At 36.8% G+C, this 13,844-nt stretch overlaps 1 protein-coding gene across 4 annotated transcripts in view; it reads left to right on the forward strand.

The window, feature by feature from the left end:
• Window positions 1-13,844, forward strand: part of COL11A1 (collagen type XI alpha 1 chain) — a 132,941-nt gene that overhangs the window by 30,430 nt on the left and 88,667 nt on the right. For all 4 annotated transcript variants that reach the window (XM_069023255.1, XM_069023256.1, XM_069023257.1 and 1 more), the window contains exon 5: window positions 4,905-5,033. In XM_069023255.1, coding sequence (XP_068879356.1) covers window positions 4,905-5,033 — 129 coding nt within the window. The remainder of the gene's footprint in view (window positions 1-4,904; window positions 5,034-13,844) is intronic.

The following is a 13,844-nucleotide window of genomic DNA, read 5'->3' on the forward strand; positions in this document are numbered from 1 at the left end:
TGAGGCGGTTGATAGTGGAGGTGTCTTTTCTCAATGATAGAAACTTTTAGGTAATAAATAAGACTATGAATGGACTACTTTTATGGTTGTAATTCTCTAATGCACCATATTTAGAAAGCATTAGTAAGATTACCTAGTTAAAAAGGAACAGAAAATGTTTCAAGAAGACATATAATATCTACAACTTTTTATGAAGTCAGTTAAGGTAATAAGCCGCCATTAGCATTTATCGATATAATGAAAAAATAATTAATTCCTTACTAGTCAGACCCTTGATGATTTACATCATTGAGAAAATCTGACACCATATCTAACTGGAAATTTTCTTTGTTCCTATTTCTGCTGTGGAATCCAATTTTTGGAAGACTCCAAAAATTTGGAATCACATGTAGCAATTATTACCATGAGGCTACCTAAAGCAGTAATTACATAAAGATACAGCCAAAATTGGAAAGCCAACTTGTTAGTTTACTGCTTTCCTGCAAATCTGGTCTCCATTTCCTTTTTTTGTTACTCAACACTGCATTTTTCTAGTGTTGCACCGTTTTCATATCAAAGCTATTTTTCCAGTGCAGATACCCCACCTTGTGCATTCCCGCTTTGCGTTTTTCAGTCAGTCCTGGAAATGTACATACCCATATATTTTCTTATTCCAGGATGTCACTGTGGAATGTCTGTGAGATTCACAGAGGAATTTTCAAAGAGTGAATTCATCACACACACTTGTGTGCTCCTTGTAGTAGAACAGTTGATGTGAGTAAATGTCTGGGTAGTTGTTCCAGCAGGCAGGAATTCTATTGGTTTGAGCATATTGTCCTTGTAGCTCTCTAGCCTGGTTCTCCACATTTGCTCTGGCATGAAGCAAAGTGAATATTTCCTCAATCAAAATAACTCCTTTTAGTAGTCTTGGAGGATTCTGCAAAGAATAACTTATTTGGTGGAGTACCTTTTAGAAGAAATCCTTCCGTACCATGTTTTCATGCCAGGCATAATTGGTGGACAAGATATTTCATGATTCTCAGGCAGCTTTTATCACATAACCATGAGGCTGATTGAAAAGTCTCTGATTTTAATTATGAGCACATCCCCAAAATAGAGAGGAATGAAAATGTTCATAAACTTTACTTATTTTTATTCCATATTTCAATGAATTATTGAACTGTGCCTTGCCTTTTGTGAATTATATGTTGGCTTTGACAACAACTTAGTGCCTTTTTCAGTAAAGAATTTAGGATCCAAACTAAATATTAAGATTTAAAATTGATCTACTTTACTTCCAGGTGGTACTTGTATGCTTAATGGTAGAAAAAAATACCTTGCTGGATGTTCTCCACCAACTCTGGGCAACTGAGATGTAGCTCTCATCTTTCTTATCCCTAATAAGCAAGTTATATTAAATATCTGACAAATCCCTGGTTAAAATACATTGTTTTAAGTGTTATCCAGGGTAAAAAAAAATTGTTACAAGGCAGTAGGTTATTCTTCTGTTATGATTCTCAAAGGTGAAATAGGCTTTTAGAGCTTTTTGGGGCAAGTTAAGCATGCACTTTGTTACAAGTATTAATATGAAAATGTGCCTGTGGATGTCTGCCTGACACCTCACCACACGTTCTCTGCATCTTCCTTCTGCTATCATCCACTTACCTCTGACACCAAAGCATGGTGGACAACTGGCTTAGCAGAGACATGAAAGGCTTTACTTCTATAACATGTTAGATATCAACTTCCAACTCTGTGAAATTGCCTGAGCAGTCTTTGCCAACAGATGTGGTCATGTAAGTTTCATAGAGATGGAAGAACTAGTCTATGTAGACAGTTGCCTTTTGTGCTTTCTTTTTTTCTCCTTGCACTTTTCAGAGTATTTTAAGGATGCTCAAGTGTATTAGTACATTTTGATCTATTTTTCTTCCTCCTGCTCCATCTTTGCTCTCTCTCTTCCTTTCATCATTCTACCCTGTGAGACTTCCTTTTTTCCTGAAATTTTCGTATAAGAAAAATGGTATGACATATGCATATATGTTTAGATACCTCAGTATTGTTTTACAGATCAGCTATTGGAATACTTAATAACCCGTAATTCAGAGTTCTCAGGATTTGTGCAGGTAGATCTTTAAGTGCCTCATTTATGACTCCAGGTCATGAAATATGACCAGATTATTTGTAGATTATTTGCTAGGAACTTTATAAAATTCTATTTTGGTCTCACAAAGTCAAGCAGCTGAAATCAAAGAATGTGTTTGTAAAGACTGAAGTTATTCCGTGAAAATTTTTCAAAGTGAAAGAGTGTACATTTGTCCAACAAATACCTTAGAATGGTAATTAAATCACAATAATGAAATCTGCAATAATGCGTGTAGAACTTAATGGGCAGAGATGATTCACCTGATCTGAAAGGAAAGCTCTTTGACTACTGTTACAGCATGGCCAATACTTCACAGAACAAAATTCTCAGAGAAACAATTTAATTAGCGAAGACAGAAAATATAAACAGGAAATAGAAGATGAAAATGGATAATTTTCTGGAAATATTTTTATAGCACATCTTGAAGGAAAAAGAGGGAAACTAACATTTGGGATTCCAAATGTACAATCAATCCGTTCCTCAGTAAACTTCTCACACATGAATAGCCAGTAGCAATTTATGTATTCTATAAAAATTTATATATTCTGTGCAGGATTTCTGAGGGCCTCCCTCTGTGTGGACCTATGACAGGCAGACGGGCAGGGCTGGGAAGTACAGTCAATGGATCAGGAACAGCTTTAACCAATTTAGGAACGTTCAAGCCAAGTGGTAACAGCATACCAAGTGCTTCTTGCAAACACACAATCCAACAAAACTCAGTGCCAAAATTCCATGGCATTCAAGACCAGCAAAACACTCCAGAGTACTGGCTGTATTCCTGCAGCTGGGTTCTTTTAGGCTCTCTGACTAAACAGTAGTTTCAGGAGCCATTTGGGCATGGCTCCTGCTGGCTGGCACACTGCAGACACAGAGCTCTGTCCAGGCGCTTCAGACAGCCAGGACTGCTCAGGGCCAAAGACCAAGACCATGACTTGAACTCAGCAGGGTGAGGGCAGAGGTTCTACACATAGATTGCTCAAAAGGGTTGCTTACCTCTTTTGTCTTACAGCTGCATATTCTCTCCCATTTTTTCTTCTGCCTCACTTAGTTTTAATGTGGTTGGTGAAAGAGAAAGGGCAGAGCATTTCAGAAACACGTTGCTGGAGATGGCGGATGCGCAGCTCAGGATGACAGTGACTGTACAAAACCTCTCAAAGCACTCTAGCTCTTGAGGGGGTCATGTAAGAAATCAAAGGGGGAATTTTTCTGTATGTATAGCAGGTTTTGTAAGATGTCCAAATCAGGAAGCGTTAATGAATTAAGGAAAATAAAGGAGACAGTACAGAACTGCTGACAGAGAAACAAACTGCTGCACTTGTAGTATTTCTGGAAGCTTAGAAAAAAATATTCTGTGTCTTAATTAATCTGAGACACACATGAGTCTATAAGCTAAAGTGAGCTGTAAAAAGCAGACTTGTAACATACAGCCATTATGTGCTGTGAAACTATGTCCTACTTTATGCCTGAAAAATTAGTAAAAAGGTTGTAGAACTAGGAAAATTGCAGATTATTGTTTGATTTATTTTTTTCAGTTTGAAGAAATTTGCTTATGTCTGTTTTTTCATTTTGAAAGGAAGGAATGTTACAATTGTTATTAACTATTTTAAAATATTCTCCAATTTTCTTAATTTGTTAAAGGTTACTGTTATGATAGATGTAAAGTGATTCTGGAAATACTGAGAGAATTGTGAATTTTCCCAGCTGTAGATTTTCATCAGTTATTATATCTTCTCTTTAACGACAAAGCAGGCACAGGTATACTGACAAAGGTATTAATTTGTCCTTATTTTGGGTAAAACCAAAATAAAATTATGTTCAAAGTATATAAAAACTTAAAAATCACCCCCTTGTGGGGAAATAGTGAGAGATTGAAATTAATGGGTTTTGACCAAGAATATGTGCCAATTTCCAACAAACTTATTTTTATGTGAGCATAAGAAGCTCCTGGATGAGAAAATTTATAGTGGAAATGTTGGCAGGAATTTACCTAATGCTGCTTAAATAGTACCACTATGTTAAGGAATATGCTGGATACCAGACAGCTTTCTGTGGAAAATGATAAACATACAAGGTCTCTGTAGGGGATCTCAGCAGAGCCATTTTTATTATCCAGAATAGTGGGTCTCTTTCTGTGATGTTGTTTTTATGCATGATATATGGGAATAGAGGCAAAACCAACATTTTTTAGCAATTAAATTTTTTTTAACACATTCTGTAGTGTGTATTTACACTGTGCTTTTACTTAATTATGTTTTATTCAAATAACTGTCTCTGGTACAGACTATTTTATTTTATTTTATTGTATTTTATTATTTTATTTTATTTCATTGTCTCCTTTGAGAGTGCATATGTGATGCAAACTTAGAATTATACTGTTGATCACTTGCATGCTGAGCTGCATGCTGGTAATAGGAAGTGCCCTGAATTAAATCTTAGAAATTTAGACCGATTCCAGTGAAGAAGTAAACAAACAGCATGAAAATCACAGATCAGAAGTTGCACCTTCCCACTCTCTCCTTTCAAAACCAGACATGATTTTAAGCCAGAATTTTGCACCTAAGTCCATTTGGTATTAATTTGCATTGTTTTGCCATGTGAACAATAGTTGTTTTCCATACTAGCAGCAGAAATTAGGTGGATATGTTATTTATAACATATGGAAATATATAAGTATTATGTGCCTGGTTTTGTTTCTGAATGTGAACACTGTACTTCTGATGAACTGTAGACTACCTTTGTTTTTGTTATTTAATCTGCATATGCTTCATATGCTTTCCTGTAGGGTGAGATCCAGCAGCTGTTGATTATAGCTGATCCCAGAGCTGCATTTGACTATTGTGAGCATTATAGCCCAGACTGTGACTCCCCAGTGCCCAATGCTGCTCAGGCTCAAGATCCTCGAGTTGATGAGGTGAGTAATCAGTCATGTAGTACTGGATTTATTGCACATTAGTGGTTGTGTTGGAGAAAAGTTACCCAAGGAGCACTTCCAGCTAAATGGCATGCATTGTTCTAGCAGTGAAGGAAGCAGGTTGCAGGAGTGAATTCATTTTTGCTGGGAGAGGGTAGAAATGCTCTGTTCATTTTCACTCATTTATGTTAAGCATTTGAAGGAACCTATCACCCTCGTGGTATTTGAACAACCAGCATTCTCAATGAAGTTAAAATGTGCTTCTTTTAAAAAATTATAGCAGTATGAGTTTGTCTACTCATGCATATTTGTTCTTCCTGTATGTTTATAATTTCACTGATGCTGGGTATCAACAAATGCCGCATTTGAAAGACGTGGGAGCTTTGAGTCTTCCACAATTGTAAAAATCTTCTGTTAAAAGAGCCATGTGTTTTAATGAGCTGTGTGCACAAATGCATGTGCACACAAAAGTATTTCAGCCAGTTCTACTCACAGGAGGTAAACCAACAAGAACAAAACAGAGTAGGAATTTTTCCCAGAAACATGAAGGATATTTAGAGAAACCATTAGTCACTGTAGCCAGTTCTCACAGCCATAAACTGAGTAATTCACCCAGGTCGAGGTAGCTCCTCAGATTAGACCTCTGAGCACTTGTATGTATTGTTGTACATATTCTAAGTGCTTGCCTTGAACAGTGTAAAGTGAAAAGCTTTTCCAAAATGTAACAAGTCATAAATGAACTTGATTCTGGACAGCTGATATGCACACCATGTGTGATCCAACTGGTTATTACTACTGATTGCTCAAGAGATCAGCATTAAAACTTGCTGAATAGTTCTTAGATGTCTGTTTTAAGCCTGTTTTGGGATGGAATTTTTCTTAAACACATGGTAGTTTTGTTTGTTGTTACTATTTATTGTATCTGACTGAAAATTATGTCAGCAGGAGACAAAGGCCCATAGAGAGCAGAACTTCTTTCAGAGGAACTCCCTCCTACATCCATTACATCTGAGGTGTAGTTCAAGGTGTGTCAAGTCACCTACACACAGGCAGAGGCCTTTACACTGCATTACAGTGTGTGGAGTTTGGTCTTTTCAGGAGGACTCCATAGGACATTCTGTCTGTGTTCCTGGATACCTGGATCTCCATATTCCAAACCAGAACAGATGGAAAGCATATTGCCGGTAATTTATGATAAGATGAAAAGAGATAGCAAGATCTAATTTTTTTTTTTCCTTATTAAGTTTCAAAAAAAATTTAAATTTTGCTTTGGAAGTTTCCTGGGCTTTGCTGCTATTTGGTTGCTCTTGGCTTTAGTGGTTTTTAATATGTTTTTCAAAGGCCTATTTTTCCCCCTTGGTAACACACAGAGTTTGTGGGAGTACCTACAGAGAAAAAAGTAAAATCAAAGATCTTAATTCATAATGTAACATTTTAAAATAAATTTGAAGACAAATTGAAAAGCACTAAATGATTAATAAAATGGAGAACTGCCATTTCCTTTTCCTTTTTTTTATTGCTGAGAGTGGTGATTGGATTATTTTGCTTAGCTTTCTGACCTAAGACACAATTTCCTTGTTCTCCTTGAGTTTGTATCACTTTGCATAATATTCCCAGTGAAGTCAATAGATCTCTTTAATGTGTAATAGTAATCTAAAATACTCACATCAGCAATGCTACCAATGTGATAAATATGCAAGAGAATAAATGACTGATTGAATTTATAGAATTATAGAATTGTCTACTCAATAGTAAAAAAGCAGCTTGTTAAGGCAGGATACTTCGTTATCTTGTGAGTTACAGCCTGTCAAATCACACAGATAATTTATTTTAAGAAAATAAATGACAAGTTTTATTTAGGTACTGGAAGAAGTTATAGAAGATAGCAACGCTGATTTTTGTAAACTGTAATTGCAAAATTAAATAAGTTCAAAGATAAAAATATATTTGCAGATAGTCTATAATGAAAACGATTATTTTAAAATGCTTGATTACATGTTTTGAAGAGATTACACCTTTGATTAGTGATATCTGATAGTATTTATAAACTTAGACTTTTACAAAGCTTCTGACTTGTTAATTTATGTTATTTTAATTTAAAAACAAAGGTGTGGTAAAGTATCTGACAAAGAGATTCAAATCTGAGTGCCTTATTTCAGAAATTACTATAAACAATGATCTGTCACTGAATTAAAGTTGTAGTCGAGTTTCTTAGTAATTGTGCTAGAAATATAGAAATGTGTGTGAAATGGATGGCATTAAAATTTGTCAGAGTCACGATACTGCAGAGCAGTAAACAGTGATGGTAACACAACTAAAGGCAATGTTACACACATACAAGCCAAAGAAATAACTGCAGGGCAAGCATAATGAACTCAGAAGCACACTGCAATAACAGTCTGCTTGCATGTGGTAACAGAAGAACCTTTCATCTGCAGCACATTGTCCCCATCTGGGGGCTTTGTTGGCTGATGGATCAGTGAAAGCAATTTGAGGGGTACATGGTTTACCAGACTGGGATACTAATAATGCTGAAAGCCTGCATTGAAAGATTACTGTTTAACTTGATTGGTTTCATGGTTTCATCTTCAATGTTTTCACACAAACTCTTGTGGTAGGAAGAGGGAAGAGAAAAATCTGGGCGAAAGGCTAGGCAGGATTGTGTCTTCAGAGTCTGGATTAACCAGCAGAAGCTGGAAATATATGTTGGACACTAGCCTCAAAATATTCTGGTTATTAAAGAAGGGAAGGAGTTTTTCCCAAAATAATACCGTGCATGTCTTGGTTTTTAAATAGAGTACGAATACAGACGCAATATTGCCTCTGCATGCTGCCACTTGAAACATAACTGAATCATCACATATGTTGCTCACTTACCATGTCAGAGACCCACAACATAAAGAAAGTACTGGCTGCAGACAAATGGGGTAGAGGGAGAAGAAAGATAGATAAATTCAGTTAGGAAAATATCTATTGAAACTTTTAGGAAAGAAAGAAGAAATTACCAAAATGGTGAATCTGTAGATATCTTCAAGCCAATGGTAGATAACTTTCTGAAAGTTTTGGGAAATGTTATTCATACTTTAGTTGACTCTGTTTCAGAGTGACCATAGGAAGTTTTGAATTCTGCAAGTGCACAAGAGTTAGCCAATTAGTCCCTTCTGGCCTTACATTTCTGAGCCTTTGAATTAGTGCAGACCAGAACAAGAAACTGATACTTGGCTTAAAGGTAAATTAATATTTCTGAGCTATTAATATGTGTCTCTAGCAGTGATTACAAAACCTGAAGGAAGTGGTTGACTTTTCATCAGTAAAATAGAAAATTATGTTTGGTAAGCTGCATTTAGGAAGATGAATAGGATTTCTCTTGAAATTGCACACTTTCGTAGTCTCCTGGCAAGTTCATGGCCTAGGAAGACATTCACTCTGAAAAGCTGGATTATTTTTAGATGACTAAAGAAGCATCTAGAGAGAAGGATTTAGGTGAAAAGATACTGGTTTAAAGGTTTAACTGAGTGTAATCCTCATTGCTCTAGGGAGTGCTTCTTTCTCCAAAGGAGCAAATAATCAAATATCCAGCATTTTAGGTCTGGGGACATTTCTTTCAATAGCAGTGCTGATTTAAATGAGTCATTTTCTGAATTTATTTCCACCCTATGCCCTCTTTCCAGTTCAGCTGGTGGAATTGTTTATGTGTTTGTTGTGGGAAGGGTCTAAGACTTTACCTGGACTAAAAATAATTACCAACCATAAAATGGGAAAAATTATGGAATATATTGTGGTGAGTTTCCATTAAATGAGCCTGAGAATGCATGTCACATCACTGCAACATCAGGAATGAAATAGTTGCTTTTTAAAATGTTTAAGTTTTTCTCAAGGCCTTAAGACCTTCACTGTGCTCTCGTATGTAAATTTACTGGAAACTGATTTATAATCAAATTGTCTTTACTAACGATACCTTAAGTGCTGCATTGAGATTTCCTTTTTCTTGTTGCATTTTCTTTTTACCATGTGTCTCATTCAAGCTGCAATTTTGATCCAACAGAGAGGATTTCAATACCTACTTTTTACTTACAGGATGTCTTCATCCCTGAATGAAATGCCAAGTTTACACTAAAAAAAGTTTAGGAAGAATCAAGCATCTCACAATGAAATTCACAAAAATAGTAAGCTGTGAATAAGGACAAAGACCTAGTCACCCTAGAAAGGGAGGACATATCTTAAATTGTACCCTTGTCTGCAGGCTTACCCAGCTGTGCTGTCCTGATCCCCCATGTCATTTTTCTCCCTCAGCAAGGTCAACTCCTGCATCCTGACTTCTCCCTTCCTATAAGGGGTTAGGTACGAGTGACCTGAGGATTTCAAGATACAAGCTTTGGACCCAATTGGGTCTTTATACTTCCATTTTAATTCAGTCAGTCCCTTTCTGGATCCAAATGACTGTGTTATATGTCTAAACAAGGTTTATTTAACTGGGCAACCTCTAAGTACCTTTTGTGTTCAGGCTCTGCAGAATTTGTTGCACTTGGCTGCTAGCCAGGACTGTGGGCTCTGTGTGAGCAGTTCAGGCTGAGCTGTTGGGATTGATGCACATCAGAACCCTCCCTATAGAGAATGCTTCCCTTTCTTTGGGATTTGTTCATCAGACCTAAGTGTCATTCAGTCTGAAAATGAGAAAGCAGTAGATTAATAGTAATATCCACACACTTTGTTATTTATTATCATTTATTTCCATCTTCAAGACATGTTTTAATTGAACTGTGCATCAGTCTTCCTTGTTCTTGCTTGTGAATAGCCAGGTATGAATCTCTGTAGCTGGTCAAGGTCAGAGTGATGACCTCAGCAGTTGGCAGTACACAAAAAAGTGTTGCCTAGAAGTTCCAGAACCTTGGGTTTTTCATATTGAATGTATGACAAGATTTTAAGGATCCCATATATGTTTGAAATTATATTTTAAAACTATCAACATTGCTTTTCTTAAAGAAAATACACACCTATGCTTTTCTTATAAATACCTTGTGAACAGTCTGGCCTCTGTCTTGTTTTCAAACCCCTTTTTACTATAAATGGAAATGTATTAAATTCCTTTCCAGTCCAATCACATATGCTTGGCCAGCTCACAGAAATTAGAGCAGTGACAGATCTAGCCAGTCTTCATCATCCTTGATGTTGGGCAGTATATTTTCTGGAGTACTCTAGTTTGCAAAGGAACCAGCTATCAGGCTTTCAAATCTTCTCTTGGAAGATTATTCTGTAACCCAGTGAATCACACGGTCTGACTTCTGCTGAAGAAATGGCTCCCCAAAGGAACTCAGCTTCATTTATTTTGGATCTGTCCCAAACTAATGGATTATTTGAAGACATGAAATGTTTTCCTTTAATGAAATGAATTTCGTAAATTAAAAGTGCAAATGGTCCCCAAATATGTTGGCTTGGAGGCTTCACGCATCCTTTCAGAACATGTTAATTTAGTGCCCTTTTACGTGTTTGATCAGAAAGACTAGTTTTCTGAAAAATGCAGAAAGATTATTATTTTTATGTTTAATTTTATGTTTATTGTTTGTGGGGTATGCCCAGCCCCTGCCCTGGAGGGATGTCTGCTGAGATACGGAGATTGCTCAGTCTCCCAGCAGAACTCCCCTGGAAAGGCAACCTCTTTGCAGTTACAGCGAGAAGAAGACAAACCCAGAATCCTCAGGGAGACCCTATGCAGATCCTTTGTAGCCCATTGGCCTTTACCCTCTGATACCCACCCCCTGTATCCCTATAAAGCCAGCCCCCTGCCCCAGTGAGAGCAGAGAGAGTCCATCCCTGGCCTCCCCTTAACCAGCTAATAAAGCTGCCTCCTGCGGAACAGCCACACGAGCCTCTCGTCTCTCTCTGGTCTGGCCTGGAGGCTGCCCTGCAGAGCTGAGCTGGAATCACGAGCTGACAATCACTAAAGAGCTGACAGCCTCTGCAAGGGCCCCTCTGCCAGCAGCTGAGGGAAGACACCGGACCTGGGGAAGGCGATTCCTTTCGGGACCATCTCTCCGGATCAGTCACAGCTTCCTCAGTCAGAGCTACTGACCCCACACCAGCTGTCATAAATTATTACCTTTAGAACTGCAGTTAACTAATTTAGCAGATATTAAAAATAGTGATCTTCCTAGCTCTCTTTTTCTTTGCATAGATATGTAGACTTTTTACGTAAGGGAGTAACATAATAAAGAACCTCAAGGGTCTTATTCTCCTTTTGAAACAGGATGTCTTTGGAAACTGAAGATAATGTTCTTATTTCCTTTTATCTCCTTGATTTTGTCACTTTTATGAGCAATATAAGGACTATATGGTAGAAGAGGCCATCCTTTAAAAGTTGTAACTTTCCTTCTGTCCTAAGGTTGACATTTTCTATTTATTTTTTCTATTACTGCAGCTGACTTTTAAAACTCATTTTGCTTGGCATCCTTTATTTTATTGCATTTTATAAAGTGTTAGTGAGCCTAGAATATTTCAAAGTCATCTTTGCCTCTTTAGCTTGTACATGACTTAGCATAATCTTTAGGAAATGGAAAAGTTGAGCTTATGATTGTTTTTTGGTTCAGGATTTAGATTATTAATTATTTAAATTTGGAAATGTAAAGCAAAAAAATGCTAAAATCTACATTTTGGAATGGGAGGTTAGGTTTTTAGAGTATGGATAGTAGAAGAATCAGTTTCCAAAGTAAGGTTTCCTTCAGAATATTTAAGTTATTTCCCAGTTCAAATAGGCCTTGCATGCTGCTGATCTTCCGCTTCTAAAATTCATCTGATGAAGAAAACAGTTCATCTCTTTAATTGGAATTGCATGATGATCTGGTAGTGTAATAGAATCACTCTGGTAAAGAAAGCATGAGGTCATAATGGAAACACTTTGTCCCATCAAAAAGCAGCAGGTTTTATTCCTCCTTTCATTTGAAAGAAAATAGTCATATGCAATATTCATTACAAGAATGGCTGTTTAGTAACTATTGGTGGTCCCACAAGAGAAGAAAGAAAAGCAAGAGGAAGAAAATTGCATCACATCTGAAGAATGTGTTACCTGATGTCTCTTAGCTGAAATCCCTCGCCAGGTTTAACCTATTATTTATTTTGAAATTCTAGATCCTTTCTCCTGTATATTCAAGAGTCTATTTATTACTTTTCCTTTGATTAGTAGTGCAACTATGATAGACATCTGTGAACTTCCCTACTTCTGTGAACTAATAGCAGGGCCGGGGTTTTGCGTATCCAGAATGCTAAGGAACTTTTCTAAACGTTTGTTGAGGTCAAACTGAGTGGATCATACCCCTGTCTCTGGTCATCTGATAAAGGTGACCTTCTGGTTGTGTATCTCCAGAAAAAGAAGGGATATGTGCCACATATCCAGTCTTAACTGTTAATGGCAGGGTGTGAGTTGCCAGCTTCACAGCAGGTGACTAAAGCCATTAAATCTGTCCCTGGTGTTTGTAAATTTAGTCTTCATTTACCTGACTAGTCCTTCGCTAGTCCTGTTGTCCTATATTAGAAACAGGGAACAGCCTTCATCAGGTTGAATTATCATTCTGTGAGTAAATCATATTTCTAAAGTGCAACTTTACATCAGTTAGGGATGTAGAGGTGCATTCCTCCATCTGGACAGACTGTGCCTCAGGAAATACACCTGGAAGATTTTGCATCTATATTTAACTCTTTGCAGCAGGACCCATGGGGTTCAGTACAAAACATATTCTCTGTTTATTGGCTGGTGTGAAAGATGAGAGTTGCTGGACTTTCAGAAAGAAATGTTGGGAAAGGAAGGATTGCTAAGAATAAGGTTTGTCTTGTAGACAGTTTTTATCTTGTGACATATTTTCACTTTCCCTCCTTGCATCTGTGGGACTACAAAGTACTGCGATTTCAAAATTACTTGAATATGGTTTTGGCCCAGTGGCAACATGCCCTAGCTTGTAAGTTCAAGAATTTTCATAATACCCCTCTGATACTCTGCTCTTAAAGTGGAAGATCTTCACCTGCTTGGCAGTAATCTGATTCCAGCATGGAAACTGTCATTCCCCATTTCTCATCCATCCCTGTTCTTTCTGTGTCTCTGCATATCAGCACAGCCAAAATACACTGTTCTATTTGTGATCACATTTTGCATATAAAGAAAGTGAAACTTTCTTTAACAGAAATGAGTGAAGCACAATACCCAAAAGTATTTTCTGTGTGATTATGCATGATGCAATAGATCTGTCCACATACTTGTACTATTTTGTATGTTTTCTAGTTCTCATTCATTAATGTCTGACTTTTTGACTAGACCTCTTAGCATAAATATCAGCTTACTCACTTCTTTCTTTTTTAATACTAGGATAACTGGTCTACAGTGCTTACTAAAAAGGAATTTATGTGTCTGTAAGTTACTAAAACAAACTCCTAACAGCATATTTAAACTTAAATCTGGTTAATGACATGGTAATTCTCTCAAAAATGTTACTCCACTTATCTCTTAAGATATTGGTTATTATTTAACATAGGTGGTGTTTTTTGCTTGGGTTCCAATAAAAATTGCATAGCAGAGTGTTTGATTCATGTTGTTTGGCTGAGGAAGCATTTGAAAGTATGTAATTGGTTATTGCTGTTAGGGTGGAATGATTGAATTTTGAGAGGTATATTCCACTGAGTACTTTTTTTTTTTTCTTGTAGATAAACCTAGTTTGTGTAGACTTCTTGAGAGAAGATAAACAAATCACTTGCAGACATTTTTATAATTTCCAAAGATATACTGCAATTTCAATGCTATTCTGTAACTATTTCAAAAAGTCCGTTTTC

Source organism: Aphelocoma coerulescens, chromosome 8 (genome assembly GCF_041296385.1).
Source record: "Aphelocoma coerulescens isolate FSJ_1873_10779 chromosome 8, UR_Acoe_1.0, whole genome shotgun sequence".
NCBI classification, from domain to species: Eukaryota; Metazoa; Chordata; class Aves; order Passeriformes; family Corvidae; genus Aphelocoma; species Aphelocoma coerulescens.